The 16,731-nt window shown below is 49.4% G+C and overlaps 1 protein-coding gene across 1 annotated transcript; it reads left to right on the top strand.

The window, feature by feature from the left end:
- The first annotated feature begins 13,816 nt into the window (after nucleotides 1–13,816).
- Nucleotides 13,817–15,591, top strand: LOC119317769 (3-ketoacyl-CoA synthase 5-like). Its single transcript, XM_037592269.1, has one exon. The coding sequence runs from the start codon at nucleotides 13,893–13,895 to the stop codon at nucleotides 15,345–15,347; it is 1,455 nt and encodes a 484-aa protein (XP_037448166.1). The 5' UTR covers nucleotides 13,817–13,892; the 3' UTR covers nucleotides 15,348–15,591.
- Nucleotides 15,592–16,731: the final 1,140 nt, after the last annotated feature.

The raw sequence follows: 16,731 nt of genomic DNA, 5'->3' as shown, positions 1-16,731 counted from the left end.
GGAAGGAGTTGATGGTGTTATTAGACGTTGTGTACCTGAGCATGAACAGGAACAGATCCTACGCAAGTGTCACTCTAAAGCTTATGGGGGACACCACGCTGGAGATAGAACTGCACATAAGGTATTGCAATTCGGTTTTTATTGGCCTACTCTCTTCAAGGATGCCCATAAGTTTGTTGTATCTTGTGATGAATGTCAAAGAATTGGTAATATTAGTAGACGTCAAGAAATGCCTATGAATTATTCACTTGTTATTGAACCATTTGATGTTTGGGGCTTTGATTATATGGGACCTTTTCCTGCCTCCAATGGATACACACATATTTTAGTTGTTGTTGATTACGTTACTAAGTGGGTAGAAGCTATTCCAACTAGTAGTGCTGATCATAACACCTCTATTAAGATGCTTAAAGAAGTTATTTTTTCAAGGTTTGGAGTCCCTAGATATTTAATGACTGATGGTGGTTCACATTTTATTCATGGTGCTTTCCGTAAAATTCTTGCTAAATATGATGTTAATCATAGAATTGCATATCCTTATCACCCACAGTCTAGTGATCAAGTAGAATTGAGCAATAGAGAACTCAAATTAATTTTGCAAAAGACTGTTAATAGATCTAGAAAGAATTGGTCCAAGAAACTTGATGATGCATTATGGGCCTATAGAACTGCATATAAAAATCCTATGGGTATGTCTCCGTATAAAATGGTTTATGGAAAAGCATGTCACTTACCTCTCGAACTAGAACATAAGGCTTATTGGGCTATTAAAGAACTCAATTATGATTTCAAACTTGCCAGTGAGAAGAGGTTATTTAACATTAGCTCACTCAATGAATGGAGAACCCAAGCCTACGAGAATGCCAAATTATTTAAAGAAAAAGTTAAAAGATGGCATCACAAAAGAATACAAAAGCGTGAGTTTAATGTAGGTGATTATGTATTGCTATACAACTCTCCTTTAAGATTCTTTGCAGGAAAACTTCTCTCTAAATGGGAAGGTCCTTATGTTATCGAGGAGGTCTATCGTTCCGGTGCCATAAAAATCAACAACTTCGAAGGCACAAATCTGAAGGTGGTGAACGGTCAAAGAATTAAACATTATATCTCAGGTAATCCTATAAATGTTGAAACCAATGTTATTGAAACCGTAAACCCGGAGGAATACATAAGGGACACTTTCCGGAACGTTTTAGACTCCGAAAAGGAATAGGTATGTGGTACGGTAAGTAAACCGACTCCAAAACAGTTCTAATGGCAATTTTCCTCCGTTTTGGAATATTTGGAAAAATAGAAAAATAAGAAGCAGTCCGGGAAGGATACGAGGGCTCCACGAGGGTGGAGGGCGCGCCCTACCCCCCTGGGCGCGCCTCCTACCTCGTGGGCACCTCGTGTGCTCTCCGGACTTTGTTTTCTTGCATGTTACGGATTTTGGTCGGTAAAAATTCATTATATAACCTTTCGAAGGTTTTGACCACAGTATCACCCAAATATCTCCTATCTTTGTTTCGAGCTGTCCTGCTGCAAATTAGAGCAACATGTCGTCCCAGGATTCGGAAGGAGAAATCTATGTGGCTGATAACCTTGCAGATCCTAAGGTCTATGGGGATGTGGAGCATTGTGGTTGGACTACGGAAGAAGAAGAGGACTATGAACCCAAGGAAAAGGAGGAGATGAGCTCAGATGAAGATGAAGTCCCATTACCTCAACCTGGGGACGTGCATGTGGAGCTCAAAAAGTCAAGCCTCCCTGATAGAGCAAAGAAACTTATGATCGAGTTTATCCCTTTTCGCCTCTTGCAGGAAAACAAGCAGGAATTATGAAAAAAGATATTAAGCCTGGAGTAGGAGATTGATGACCTGAGGGATCAAAATTCTGTCCTCAAGCGCAAATTAAGGAAGAAGCCTACGCCATCAAAAACTCCACCCTCTCCACCAACAAAGAAGAACTGAGTATTTGGTATGGGCACTCCCCTTGGCAACTGCCAAGCTTGGGGGAGTGCCCCGGTATCGTATCACCATCACTTCTATCTTTATCGTTTTTCTTAGGTTGATCCTTTTGGTAATATCTTGATCTAGTAGAATAAAGTTTTAGTATGATCTAGTTGTGAGTTTTGCTTTATGATCCTTATATGTAATCGAGTCTGTGAGCTATATATAATAAAGATTAGTGTTGAGTCAAGGGCATGATTATTTTGCCATAATCTTGAGTGAATAAAAGAAAAGAGAAAAGAATAAAAAGAAATAAAAGAGATCATATGGATCTTATGGAGAGTAATGAGCTCACATAGAAATAGTATGATGAATAAATGTTGTTGAGAGTTGATAAACATAGTTTTGGTCATCGTTGCAATTAATAAGAAGTAATAAAGAAAGAGAGGTCTTCACATATAAATACACTATCTTGGACATCTTTTATGATTGTGAGCACTCATTAAGATATGACATGCTAAAGGGTTGACGTTGGACAAGGAAGACAACGTAATGGGTTATGTTTTCTTACATCTGATATAAATTATATTGTCATGGATCATCCAACATGATTGAGCTTGCCTTTCCCCCTCATGCTAGCCAAACTCTTTGCACCAAGTAGAGATACTACTTGTGCTTCCAAAGACCCTTAAACCAGTTTTGCCATGAGAGTCCACCATACCTACCAATGGATTGAGTAAGATCCCTCAAATAAGTTGTCATCAGTGCAAGCAATAAAAAATTGCCCTCTAAATATGTATGACTTATTAGTGTGGGAGAAAATAAGCTTTATACGATCGTGTGATATGGAAGAAATAAAAGCGACAGACTGCATAATAAAGGTCCATATCACAAGTGGCAATATAAAGTGACGTTCTTTCGCATTAAGATTTTGTGCATCCAACCATAAAAGTGCATGACAACCTCTGCTTCCCTCTGTGAAGGGCCTATCTTTTACTTTTATTTCCTACCTTGCATAAGAGTCATGGTGATCTTCACCCTTCCTTTTTAACTCTTATCTTTTGGCAAGCACAACATGTTGGAAAGATCTTGGTATATATGGCTAATTGGATTTGAGTTTTCATGAACTATTATTGTTGACATTACCCTTGAGGTAAAACGTTTGGAGGCAAAACTATAAGCCCCTATCTTTCTCTGTGTCCGATTAAAACTCCATACCCATAAGTATTGCGTGAGTGTTAGCAATTGTGAAAGACTATATTATGGTTGAGTATGTGGACTTGCTGAAAAGCTCTTATGTTGACTCTTTCCTATGTTATGATAAATTGCAATTGATCCAATGACTGAGATAATAGTTTGTTAGTTTTCAATGAAGTTTATGATTCATACTTGAAATTGTGATTGAATTGTAACTTTAGCATAAGAGATCATATGACAAGAATTATATAAGTTGCTATTCTAAGAATAATCATGATGCCCTCATGTCCGTATTTTATTTTTATCGACACCTCTATCTTTAAACATGTGGACATATTTTTCGATTTCGGCTTTCGCTTGAGGACAAGCGAGGTCTAAGCTTGGGGGAGTTGATACGTCCATTTTGCATCATGCTTTTATATCGATATTTATTGCATTATGGGCTGTTATTACACATTATGTCACAATACTTATGCCTATTCTCTCTTATTTTACAAGGTTTACATAAAGAGGGGGAATGCCGGCAGCTGGGATTCTGGGCTGGAAAAGGAGCAAATATTAGAGACCTATTTTGCACAGCTCAAAAGTCCTGAAACTTCACGGAAGTAATTTTTAGAATATATAAAAAATACTAAGCGCAAGAAGTTATGGAGGGGGACCACACCCTGCCCACGAGGGTGGGGGCGGCGCCCTACCCCCCTGGGCGCGCCCCCCTGCCTCGTGGGCCCCCTGGTGGCCCTCTGATGCCCATCTTCTGCTATATGGAGTCTTTTGATGAGGAAAAAATCATAGGCCAGCTTTCAGGACGAGACTTCGCCGCCACGAGGCGGAACCTTGGCGGAATCAACCTAGGGCTCCGGCGGAGCTGTTCTGCCAGGGAAACTTCCCTCCAGGAGGGGGAAATCATCATCATCGTCATCACCAACGATCCTCTCATCGGGAGGGGGTCAATCTCCATCAACATCTTCACCACCACCATCTCCTCTCAAACCCTAGTTCATCTCTTGTATCCAATTCTTGTCTCCAAGTCTGGGATTGGTACATGTGGGTTGCTAGTAGTGTTAATTACTCCTTGTAGTTGATGCTAGTTGGTTTATTTGGTGGAAGATCATATGTTCAAATCCTATATGCACATTAATACCCCTCTAATTATGAACATGAATATGCTTTGTGAGTAGTTACGTTTGTTCCTGAGGACATGGGAGAAGTCTTGCTATTAGTAGTCATGTGAATTTGGTATTCATTCGATATTTTGATGAGATGTATGTTGTCTCTCCTCTAGTGGTGTTATGTGAATGACGACTACATGACACTTCACCATTATTTGGGCCTAGAGGAAGGCATTGGGAAGTAATAAGTAGATGATGGGTTGCTAGAGTGACAGAAGATTAAACCCTAGTTTATGCGTTGCTTCGTAAGGGGCTGATTTGGATCCATATGTTTCATGATATGGTTAGGTTTACCTTAATACTTTTGTTGTAGTTGCGGATGCTTGCAATAGAGGTTAATCATAAGTGGGATGCTTGTCCAAGTAAGGGCAGTACCCAAGCACCGGTCCACCCACATACCAAATTATCAAAGTACCGAACGTGAATCATATGATCGTGATGAAACCTAGCTTGACGATAATTCCCATGTGTCCTCGGGAGCGCTTTTATCTATATAAGAATTTGTCCAGGCTTGTCCTTTGCTACAAAAGGGATTGGGCCACCTTGCTGCACTTTATTTACTTTTGTTACTTGTTGTTCGTTACCAATTATCTTATCACAAAACTATCTGTCACCTATAATTTTAGTGCTTGCAGAGAATACCTTGCTGAAAACCGCTTATCATTTCCTTCTGCTCCTCGTTGGGTTCGACACTCTTACTTATCGAAAGGACTACGATAGATCCCCTATACTTGTGGGTCATCAGCCATCGGCAGTTTTTACATCTCCATTTGCATCATATATTGAAGTTGAACTTTTACATCACCAATTTACATCATTTGTTCGAGTTGTCTCTTTTTGGAGATGTAAAATGCACTTTTTGAAGATGTAAATTTTACATCTCCTAGTTTTACATCTCCAAATTTGCATCTTCTATTGGAGATACTCTAAGAACAAAATCAGGTAATTTTAAAGCACTTTGTTAATGGGTGTGGCTAGAAGTCAGTCGACTGACGTCGACATAGTTGTGGTGCTACGAGCGGCACAACTGAATGTCGCAACCGGTTGGACAACATGTTGCAAATGATGAAGACAGATGTTGCAAATGATGAAGACATATGTTACAAGCAACTGTAGTGGGAACTACTACCAGTGGGTCTACATGTTGCAAGAAACAATGATGGATGGTGCGACTAGTGGGATGGCGTATTGCGAACAATGAGGTCGGGCAGATACCATGACTTTTGGGACGACATGCTGCAACCGGCAACAATAGACGCCATGACTCAACCCGGCAGTCTGGTCAGGTTTGGCCGGGTCAAGCTCTACCAAACCCATGACCAAATAGCAAATGGGCACATGATCAGACCCACGACCCTAACCATGGGCAGAGGATCAGACTCATGCCCCGACCCTATCGGGCACCCTCGAGTATTAATATTTAGCTATTTGAATGGGCGACGCTCTACGCTGGTCGACCGGCACAGGCTTCCGCCGGCCGCACAGTTACCGTCCAATTGGACATGGTATAATTGTCAGATTTAAAATCCTTTCCCCAGCCCCGTGAGTCAACTCTCTCTTAGATGGTCGTTGTTGTCCCCAGGCGCTCTCTAATCTCTATGTGCGCCCGCACCACCAGCCCCCGTGCACACCTCCATCCACGCACGCATCTTTGGCCATGGCTACGGCACCCTCTGTCGCGCGCAGCAACCAGTTGCCCCCCATTTGCAGTCCCATTAGCCCTCTCGCTAGTAGCAGCTTTGGTCCTTGATGGTGAAAGCTTTTTTAACCTTGGTTCCAGCAAAAAAATTGCACAACCAGTTCTCGCCGCCGATGGCCTAGGTTGCAGCACCGCCGCACATTAGACGACAATCCCAGTACCGTTGGGTGCCGGTTGTAGTAGTGGTAATTGTCGTAGCTGGTTGCAGCAAAAAAAAAGGCCAACGTCGCGACCATTGCAAAAATGGTTGTCGCCGGTGGTACTTGCCATGTGTGTCACCCCCAGCATCACAACAACCCCTTTGTTGCCGGTTCCAGCAAAACAAAAACATCAATCCAGCAAAAAATGTCGTAGCTTGTCCCAGCAAAACCATCACCCCGACATCCCATAGACCGCCATTGCTGGTTCCAGCAAAAACAAACATGGATTCTAGCAAAATTAAATGCCAGTTGCAGCAAAAATTCACGCTAGTGCCAGCGAAAACACCATTGGTTCCAGCAATAATTACCATTGGTTGCAGCAAATAACTCTAGTGGTTCTAGCATCCCGTTGTCACGGTTCCAGCACGTCGCCATCACGCGCGTCTCCGTTGTCACATCTTTTGTGAGTGCAGGTTGCAGCCTTTTACATGGACGGTTGCAGCACACACCAAAAATGGGACGCGATGTGGTAGCACACACAGCCGTTAAGCTGCTGGCTGCCGCTTTCACTCCAGCATTGATGACACTGTTTGGGGCATTTTTTGTGCTAGTTGTAGCTCCACGATGACGCTCACAACATCGGCGCACGCGACGACGGAGGGGCTTCTTGGAGCACGGGCGTGCAGCAGCTACCAGGGGCGCCGAGGGAAACACGAGCAAGCAGTGGGGGTGAATGCAGCGGTGGTAGCTAGCCATGGTTGATCAAGAGAGAGAGGATCGTAAATGCGTTGAAAACAGATCCAACCTAAAGAAGATAAGATAGAAGAGGGTAAAGCGGTGTGTGGTGGGCCAGGGAACACACATGGCACATGGGGGAGGTTGCAGGGGTACTGCTAGACACATGATAGAAAATAATCGAGTGGCTCGCGCGCAACCGGCCGAAAGCTTCGTCGGTCTGTCGTACCCAAACGTTTTGCTATTTGAATTATGTTTTATAAGCAGTAAACAGGCTGCATCATACTACGGCACTTCATGGGTTCTCACCGAGTGGAATACTAGGACACGCTCCTACTCTCCTTTTATAAGTAGCGCTCCGCCTTCTATGTCTTTTAGTAGTGAGGTGGTACTAAATGCTGGACATTTAGAGCATCTCCAGCCACCCCCGCAATAGGCCCCCAGGCCCCTTTTTTATTGCCGGCTCCAAAAAATGGCCCAACCTATGGCCCCCAGGAGCCCAAATTTCGCCGGTTAGGGCCGAACGCAACACGTTGAGGGGCGCCCGGGGGCGCCGAGGGAAAGGAATTTGGCGTGGAAAAATCGCGCCAAATTCCTCCCGTGTGGACCCGCCGAGTTAGCGACTAGGCGTCGCCAAGAACCTTCATCGTCCTAATCGCCTCGGCTCCTACGCTGGTTGAATGCAACGGTTTCCAAGGTCTGGTGGCGTAGTAATGGCGAGCCACCGAGCATCCAGCCCTTTCCCACCGCATCCAGCACAACTCCCACCCTTTCCTGGCTATAAAAGTCATGACTCGCTACCGCTCATCGCACACTCGCATCCCCATCGCCGGAAACCTCTCTCGCCTCCAACGCCGGAAACCCACACCATCCCAAGGCCATGGTGGAAAGATACCCCGGTGATGGAGCGACAGCCAACGGCTTCGGCCGCCGGTCACTGCACAAGTGGGAGGCACACGTTCTCCATGAGGCCAACTACCCGGCACCGGCCGACATGCGTGTGCCGGGTGCTTGGAGGCTCAGCGCCGGAGGTGTCCCCGTGCCCCCGGCGCCCTCTGACACGGAACGCTGCGGCGAGATCATGCGGATCCAGGCGTCCTTGCCAGAGGAAGCGCGGCAGCAGGTGCTACTTCTTGAGCTTGCGTTGGTTTTCCCTTGAAGAGGAAAGGGTGATGCAGCAAAGTAGTAATGAGTATTTGCCTCAGTTTTGAGAACCAAGGTATCAATTGAGTAGGAGGTACAAGCAAGTCTCCAATCTATGCACCTGCACAAACAATCAAACACTTGCACCTAACACGATAAAGGGGTTATCAATCGCTTCATGGTCACTTGCAAGGATGAGATCTAATAGAGATAGATATAAAAGATTATTAAAACATAAAACAAATAAATTGCAACAAGGTATTTTGGGGTTTTTTGGTTTATAGATCTGAAAATATATGATGGAAAATAGACCTGGGGGCCATAGGTTTCACTAGAGGCTTCTCTCTTGAAAGAAAACATATGGTGGGTGAACAAATTACTGTCGAGAAATTGATAGGAAAGCACAAAGTTATGATGATATCTAAGGCAATGATTATAAATATAGGCATCACGTCCGTGTCAAGTAGACCGACTCCTGCCTGCATTTACAACTATTACTCCACACATCGACCGCTATCCAGTATGCATCTAGAGTATTAAGTTCATAAGAACGGAGTAACGCCTTAAGTAAGATGACATGATGTAGAGGGATAAACTCAAGCAATATGATGAAACCCCATCTTTTTACCCTTGATGGCAACAATACAATACGTGTCTTGCTACCCCTACTTTATCACTAGGTGAGGACACCGCAAGATTGAACCCAAAACTAAGCACCTCTCCCATTGCAGGACGAACCAATCTAGTTGGCCAAACCAAACCGATAATTCGAAGAGAAATACAAAGATATTTAATCCTGCATAAAATAGTTCAGAAAAGACTCAAATAATATTCATAGACAATCTGATCATAAATCCACAATTCATAGGATCTCGACAAACACACCACAAAAGAATATTGCATCAAATTCCAAAAACGTCGAGGAGAACATTGTATTGAAGATCAAAGAGAGAGATAGAAGAAGCCATCTAGCTACTAGCTATAGACCCGTAGGTCTGTGGTAAACTACTCACGCTTCATCGGAAGGGTAGCAAGGTTGATGTGCAGGCCCTCCGTGATCGAATCCCCCTCTGGCAGGGTGCCGAAAAAGGCCCCAAGATGCGATCTCATGAGAACAGAAGGTTGCGGTGGCGGAAAAGTATTTTGGTCGACGCTTCTGTTGATTTGGGTATATTTGGGAATTTATAGAGCAAGAATTAGGGGTGGGGGACTCCCGAGGTTTCCACAAGCCAGGGCGGCACCCCCTAGGGCGCGCCCTGAGGGCTTGTGGGCCCCTCGGGACTCTTCTGACCCCCTCTCCAAGCTCCGTGGAAGTCTTTTGGTCCAAGAAAAATCATCATAAAGTTTTATTTCGTTTGGAATCTGTTTGATATTCCTTTTCTGTAAAACTCAAAAGCAAGGAAAAAATAGAAACTGGCACTAGCACTGGCACTGGGCTCTAGGTTAATAGGTTAGTCCCAAAAATAATATAAAATAGATTGTCAATGCATATAAAACATCTAAAACAGATAATATAATAGCATGGAACAATAAAAATTATAGATGCGTTGGAGACGTATCAGCAGCCGAGGTATGCCCCTGACAACCTCCCTTTGTGGACGGCGTATTTCCAGCGCCGCCATGCCGACCAGCTCGCTTCCACCAATGGCGCTCCGATGCCAAGGGGGCGCCACAACTCCGACGACCGCCATCAGTGGTGGGGCGTCCCCGGGTGCATGCTCCATGCCGTCCTCGAGCACATCGAGGGCGGCAACGATCCGCCTTTGGAGCACCCGGCGTCGTCATTCTCACACCGGAGTGGGAGCTCGTGGCTTCCGAGGCGCATGGCGGGGTCGTCCTCCGGCTCCTGCTCCTCCGGCACGACATCGCTCGCCGCCATCAAGCCCGAGCCCCAAGAAACGCCAGAGCCCCGGCATAGCCCGCGGCTGCAACCTCATCATAAACGAGGGGCCCCACCAACCTTCACCTCCCTGCGGCCATCTTCGCCTGGTCAGGCCGAAGAAGGAGCCAGTGACGCTCGTGGTCGTCAAGCAAGAACACGTAGAGATGGCCGCCGACCACGACACTGGCCTGAAATGGTAGCGTGACAACTACGTGCGGGACAAGATGGAGCGCGAGCGCCGCGCTCTGGAGAATATCGCCGAGCGGCGATGCGGCCGCGACAAGAGCGGAGTCATCGTCCTCTCCGACAGCGACGAGGAGGCGCCGGCACCGACCAACACCGCCCGCAACGGCGATCCAAGGCAGGGTTGCAGTAAGGACGGCGACGTGCGGGACGACAGCGACGACGATGACGGCGGGGACTACACCGCCTCCTACCAGCTCCTCGGCATGAACTAGGCTTGGGGCAGCGTAGCTTTTTTAAGTTTTGATGTATGTCTTTCAATTTGTACAAATATGAGTGAAACTACCTAAATTTTGTCCAAAATCGAGTCATTTTCTTTGAATTTGAGCCCAATTTGGATTCGAAAAACGGTGTCTGGGTGTCAACTTGGGGCGGCGGTTGGGAACTTGGATGCCCCCACGAAGAAAATATCACCAGTTAGGCCCCATGAGACGCTATCTCAGCCCCTTGGGGGTGAACGGCTGGAGATGCTCTTAGCAGTTCGATGCACGCAAGGCATTAGGGCACCACCATTGCACACGTGTGGAACCAGATTCCAGTCTATAGAGACCCATCAAGCGAAAATCGCACTATTTCCATGCCAATTTGGTTAGGCTTAGGACTTGAGGACTAATATCGGGCCTAAGAGCATCTTCAACAGACATGCAGTTCCGCGGCGAGCAATATATTTTCTAGAGCATCAAAATAGTCTTTTTGCGCGTGGGAGCGACAAAAAGGTTTGTCAAATGCACAAAAACACGGCGCCCAATCCGGCGGCCCCACCTGCAGCAGTCTAAATTTTACAGCATGCGTGAGCGGGCGCATCAAGTACGCAGCGTGCGATGCCGTTTTTTCCAGTGTGCTGAACCTTGTATACCGCGCGCGGGATTTTAGCATGGCTGCTAAAGCGCTAGTTTTGGTCGCGCGCACTATATAGCTGTTTTTTCCAGCGCGTGGCTTATCTAGCGCGTCTATTGGAGATGTTCTAATGAAAGGGTCTAGTTGGTTTTTCTATGGGCCTGCTCGATAAGAGAAGTGACCAGTGCCTAGAGTCACCAATACTAGTAGTGTCCAGTTGGCTACTAGCCATTCAGACTTGAGAGTTAGCTTATACATGTATGAAGTGCACTTCTACATATAAAGAATAAGTATAGAAAATATATTTATTTTATTATCAATATTAATGGGCAACCCATTGGGTGATCCACAGACATAAAAATTATATCCATACCCTACCCATGACTAATCGAATTACCTGGTGGTAATACCCATGGGCGAAGTTGGTGACCCATACCCTACCCATTGGGTTGAGAGCCCATGAGAAGATTGTCGTCTTGAGTCATGACCAAGGGGATAAGGGCATCTTCAACGGCAACCCACAAATTTCCTCTCGCATCCGTCCAAAGACAAGGGGTCCAGTTCGCGGACACAAACGTGGGAGGCCGCCATCCAACCGTGGCTGCATATATCCGGCCTTCCTCATTTTTTAAGTCCGAAAGATCAAAAACACACACATACACAGTGTACTTACGTTCAAATAGTCGCATGCAACAGGAGTTTGAATTTTAAAAAGTTCAAATATTTCATCCCAACATTGTTTTCCGCTTGATCGCCCACTAATGCTCAATCAGATCTTTCTTCAGTTGCTCGTGAGTTGGGCGATGCTGAATTTATTGATGCATTTGAATAAATTCTTCAATTGTGGACGGATTGTGGTATGAAAGTTGGATAGGATCACCCATGTTCTTAAATTCTAGAGTTGTGGCAGCATCATCACCCTCATTCTCGACGATTATGTTGTGCATGATCACACAACATGTCATCACCTCCCACAAGATCTCTGGATCCCATTGTTTAGGAGATCCACGAACAACTGCAAAACGGGCCTACAGAACTCCAAATGCCCTCTCGACATCCTTTCTAGCCGCTTCTTGTCTTTGGGAAAAGTGAGCTTTTTTCTGGCCAAGTGGATTAGAGATGGTGGTGACAAAGGTAGCTCATGAAGGATAGATACCGTCAACCAGATAGTAGCCCATGTTGTACTCATGTCCATTGACAGTATAGTGTCAAGGAGATCCTTTTCCTTCAATCAACCTCGCAAACAACGGTGATTGCTGCAGCTCATTGACTTTTTGTGAGACCCGGCATTCCAAAGAAAGCGTGCCAAATCCAAAGATCTTGTGATGCATCTGCTTTAGGTACTATGGTGGGCTTCTTAACATGACCCTAATATTGCCCTTGTAAAGCCTTCAGAAAGTTCTTCCATTTCCAATGCATGCAGTCAAAAGATCCATGCAAGCCTGGCCACCCTCTTGCTTCTGAGATTACCAAGAGCCTCTCTGTGTCTACCACAGTTGGTTCTCTCATGTACTGAGGTTTGAACACCTCGACCACTGCAGTTGCAAAACCTGACCATGGCATCTCCACATGTGCTCTCAGACATCTGTAGGTACTCATCACACGAATCAGCGGTCGTGCCATATGCAAGCATGCAAAGTGCGGCCAAGCATGCAAAGTGCAGCCATCCACTTTTGGTAACCAGAGAACCCAATCGTTCCCACGGCGTCCTTCTTTAGGATGAAGTAGTCATCATAGGACCGGTCGCCATAGTACAAATGATCGAAGACAGTCTTGCGCATCCGAAAGCGCCGACAAAAATGGTCAACGGAGAGTGCATCAGGGACAAAGTAGTCAGCCATCAGTGTCAAATGGCCGCGTGCCCTGTTGCGGTTGAGCACTCAGACCCTTGATTGAGCCCCTGAAATTGAGAGCATACTCCTTTGCACCATCCGCGTCTTCAAGGACCGCCTGCATCATCGTCGTCTCATTGGAGTACTCCTCCTCGTCCGACAAGCCGCCGCACGACTCAACATACTGCTCGTATATGTACTCCAAATGAGAATCCATTGCTAGAAAGAAAAAAGGAAAAACTTTTTTACCTACGCCAATACATCGAATAGTTGTCGGTCATGGTGAGTATTCGAAGGACATGGATTGAACGGCGATGGAGGAGAAGCGAGGTGGAGCCCTGCTGGAGCGCTGGAGGTGACAGAGGCTAGAGTTCCGATAGGGGTGTGGCATGGCGGACGGGATGATGGAGCGGTGACGAAGGCAAGAGAGAAAGAAGGAAAATGAGAAAATGGGGAGGATGAAGGCGTGGGTTCGAGAAGGGTTTTGGATGGATTGAGGGTGTCGTAGTCCTACATGTCTGGTGTCCGAACTTCCACAAATCTCCTCATGTTTAACTTTGGTTTACCGGAGAAAATGCATCCGGACCGTCTCACAGAGAGATACAGTCCCGCGTTAGATGACTTTGACTTTGACGGTTTAGAGATACAATCCCACAAACGGATGCGGGCAATTTACGGGTCGCCTTGAAGATGCCCTAAGGTCCTGCAGCCGGTGGGACGACATGTTACGTGGGCCGTCGGATGATGCCCGGTGCAGCACAAATCTACTCGCAAAGATCCAAGGGCTTTTACGCAGTCGACCGAGACTTGATTAATCTAAGGGGGGTAGCCACCTACTCACACAGCCGACTCATCAAGTCAGGATCGTGAGTCCTCTGCCTGCTTCTGTAGCGTGATCTCTTCTCGGGGCGACAGGCTCGGGCCCCACCTGCGGGGTCCGGCACCCCGAGTTTGGCTTCTTTAAATTCTCCCTCCCGGCTTTCTCCTCGCCTCCCACCGCGAGCCAGGCGACACACACCCACGAGGCCACAAAGCCACAGCTGCTCCCAACACAGACGCAAGCGATACAGAGGGCGCCGTTAGCATGAGCTCGTCCGCGAAGCTCAAGCGGCTGTACCAGCTGGCGGTGAGCAACATCGTGGCCATCGCGGCGGTGCCCTTCGCCGCCTCGGCCCTGCTCAAGGCGGCGGAGCTAGGGCCCGAGGAGCTGCTCGCCCGGCTGCGCGCGCTCCGGCCCGTGCACATGTTCCTGGCCGCGTTCGTCCCGGCCGCGGCGGCCGCCATCTACCTCAAGCTCCGCCCGCGCGCGGTGTACATGGTGGACTACGCGTGCTTCCGCACCAGCCCCAGCTGCCGCGTCCCGTTCGCCGCGTTCCAGGAGCACGCCCGCGTCTGGCCGGGCTTCGACGAGCGCAGCGTCCGGTTCATGTCGCGCCTGCTCGAGCGCTCGGGGCTCGGGGAGGAGACCTGCCTCCCCTACGCGCAGCACTACATCCCGCCGTCCCGCGACCTCGAGTCCTCCCGCGCCGAGGTCGAGCTCATCGTCTTCTCCGCCATCGACGACCTGCTCGCCAAGACCAAGGTCGCCCCGGAGGACATCGACATCCTCGTCGTCAACTGCAGCCTCTTCGCCCCGACGCCGTCCTTCGCCGACATGATCGTTAACCGCTACAACCTCCGCAAGGACGTCCGCAACGTGCACCTCGCTGGGATGGGCTGCAGCGCCGGGCTCATCTCCGTGGGGCTCGCGAGGAACCTGCTCCAGGTCGCGCCCAGGGGCTCGAACGCGCTGGTGGTGTCGACGGAGACCATCACGCCCAACTACTACATGGGCAAGGAGCGCGCCATGCTCCTGCCCAACTGCCTCTTCCGCATGGGCGGCGCCGCCGTGCTGCTCTCCACCAACGGCGCCAACGCGCGGTTCCGGCTGGCGCGCGTCGTGCGGACGCTGACGGGCGCCCAGGACGGCGCGTACCGCTGCGTGTACCAGGAGGAGGACGACCGGGGCAACGTGGGCATCAACCTGTCCAAGGACCTGATGAGCGTGGCCGGCGACGCGCTGAAGGCGAACATCACGGCCATGGGGCCCCTGGTGCTCCCGGCGTCGGAGCAGCTGCTGTTCGCGCTGTCCTTCATCGCGCGCAAGGTGGTGAGCCGCGGGATCAAGCCGTACATCCCGGACTTCCGCACGGCGTTCGAGCACTTCTGCATCCACGCGGGCGGGCGAGCGGTGATCGACGAGCTGCAGCGCAGCCTGACGCTGTCGGACGAGCAGGTGGAGGCGTCGCGGATGACGCTGCACCGGTTCGGCAACACGTCCAGCAGCTCGCTGTGGTACGAGCTGGCCTACGTGGAGGCCAAGGGGCGCATGCGCAGGGGCGACCGCGTGTGGATGATCGGCTTCGGTTCCGGGTTCAAGTGCAACAGCGCCGCCTGGGAGTGCATCCGCCCGCCGGCCGCGCCCGCCGGCGCCGACGGGCCCTGGGCCGCCTGCGTCCACCGCTACCCCGTCGACATCCCCGACGTGCTCAAGCATTAGCCTAGCCAACCCAACCCAGCCCGGCAGCTCGTCTGGTGCACATTCGTACACACACGTTGGCTCGTACACAGAAAAGTCCACACACTCCAGTAGCCACCACTAGGTGGTAGCACTAGCTAATACTCTACCAACGATCGACCCGTGCTCTGTACGTAAAACTAGTCATTGCTGCATGCATCCAGTGAGCTCATCTCATCTCTCTCTCTCCACGTTGCATTGCATTGATGTATGCTTCTCCCTTTTACTTCCCCTCTCCCCACCTCGCCCCTACGTGATCCCACGCACCAAACGTTTTACTCTTCCGAATTACTTGTCTTGAATTTGTCTAGATACGGATGTATCTAGGTCTAGATACCTCTGTATCTAGACAAGTCTAAGACTGAGAAGAAGACGTGAGGTCCCGACGGGCGATGGTAGCTAGGGTTTTGCATTGGAGCACTGATTCCGTCGCCGGTTCGCCGCCGTGCTCTGCCCCATCTACCATGCTCGTGCTTGTGCGCTGCGGCACGCACGAGGTGGCTTGGTTGCTTCGGTCGCTTGCCCTGTCTGTTTACACTCGTTAGCCGTTACGTACCGCACGCTCAATTGGCGTGATGATCAGTAGTACCAGACTGCCAGTATCGTGTACACAAGTCCCTCCGTTTCCGTTTCTGTTTCTGGAACGACTCGATAATGTTCTCGCCATCCCTGCTCCGTCGTCCTACGAGTTAATGAGACGAGGAAAGAGAGAGAGAGAGTTGGCTCGCCCTCGCTCGCCCGGTGCATCAGTGAGTGCCCTACCTACCACCCAGCCCTGCTCCATCAATTCATCTCTGCGCGCCGCGGTGACGGACGGACAGTCACTCACCGGATCTGTCTGAACCCGCCGCTTCGGCGCTTTCCGCCCTGACATGCCACCCCGGTTTAATTCAATCCCTGCACGCGCGGCCGCAGTCCTGCCCCGCCGCTGGCCTGGAGTTATGGCCTGCCACGGCCGCCCCCCCGCTCGCTCATCCTGACCATCCAGTCTTCTGCATGCATGCATGCGCGAGATGCGGCAACGGCAGGACGGGGCGTACGTGTCGCGTGCGAGCCCAATCAATGCCGGCCAGGGGCGCTGTGCGTATCGGCAAGCCCAGCGGTCGCGTGCCATCGGCAGCGCGCGCCGCGCATGCCATATTGCCATCGGCGTCGACAACCGGTGGCATGTCGCCGTCCCCGCCGCGTGCGCAGTCCAGCTCGGCCGTCTGGCGCGCCACCTCGCCGGCCCGTCGGCGTCCAGGGCCCCTCCTTGCGCCGGAGCGGCATGAATGTGCAGTCGCATTGCCCCAACCGCGGCCACCACCACAGTCAGTCACCGGAGTAAATGGCCGAAATGTACTGCTCGGTTCGACCAACACGGGGA

The sequence above is a fragment of the Triticum dicoccoides genome, chromosome 6A, assembly GCF_002162155.2.
Source record: "Triticum dicoccoides isolate Atlit2015 ecotype Zavitan chromosome 6A, WEW_v2.0, whole genome shotgun sequence".
Taxonomy (NCBI): domain Eukaryota; kingdom Viridiplantae; phylum Streptophyta; class Magnoliopsida; order Poales; family Poaceae; genus Triticum; species Triticum dicoccoides.
The sequence above is the reverse complement of the archived record's forward strand: the minus strand, read 5'-3'. Positions and strand labels throughout refer to the sequence as shown.

Excerpts from the sequence above, each read along its gene's own strand:
- LOC119317769 (XM_037592269.1), top strand. The coding sequence starts at position 13,893 with ATGAGCTCGTCCGCGAAGCTCAAGCGGCTGTACCAGCTGGCGGTGAGC.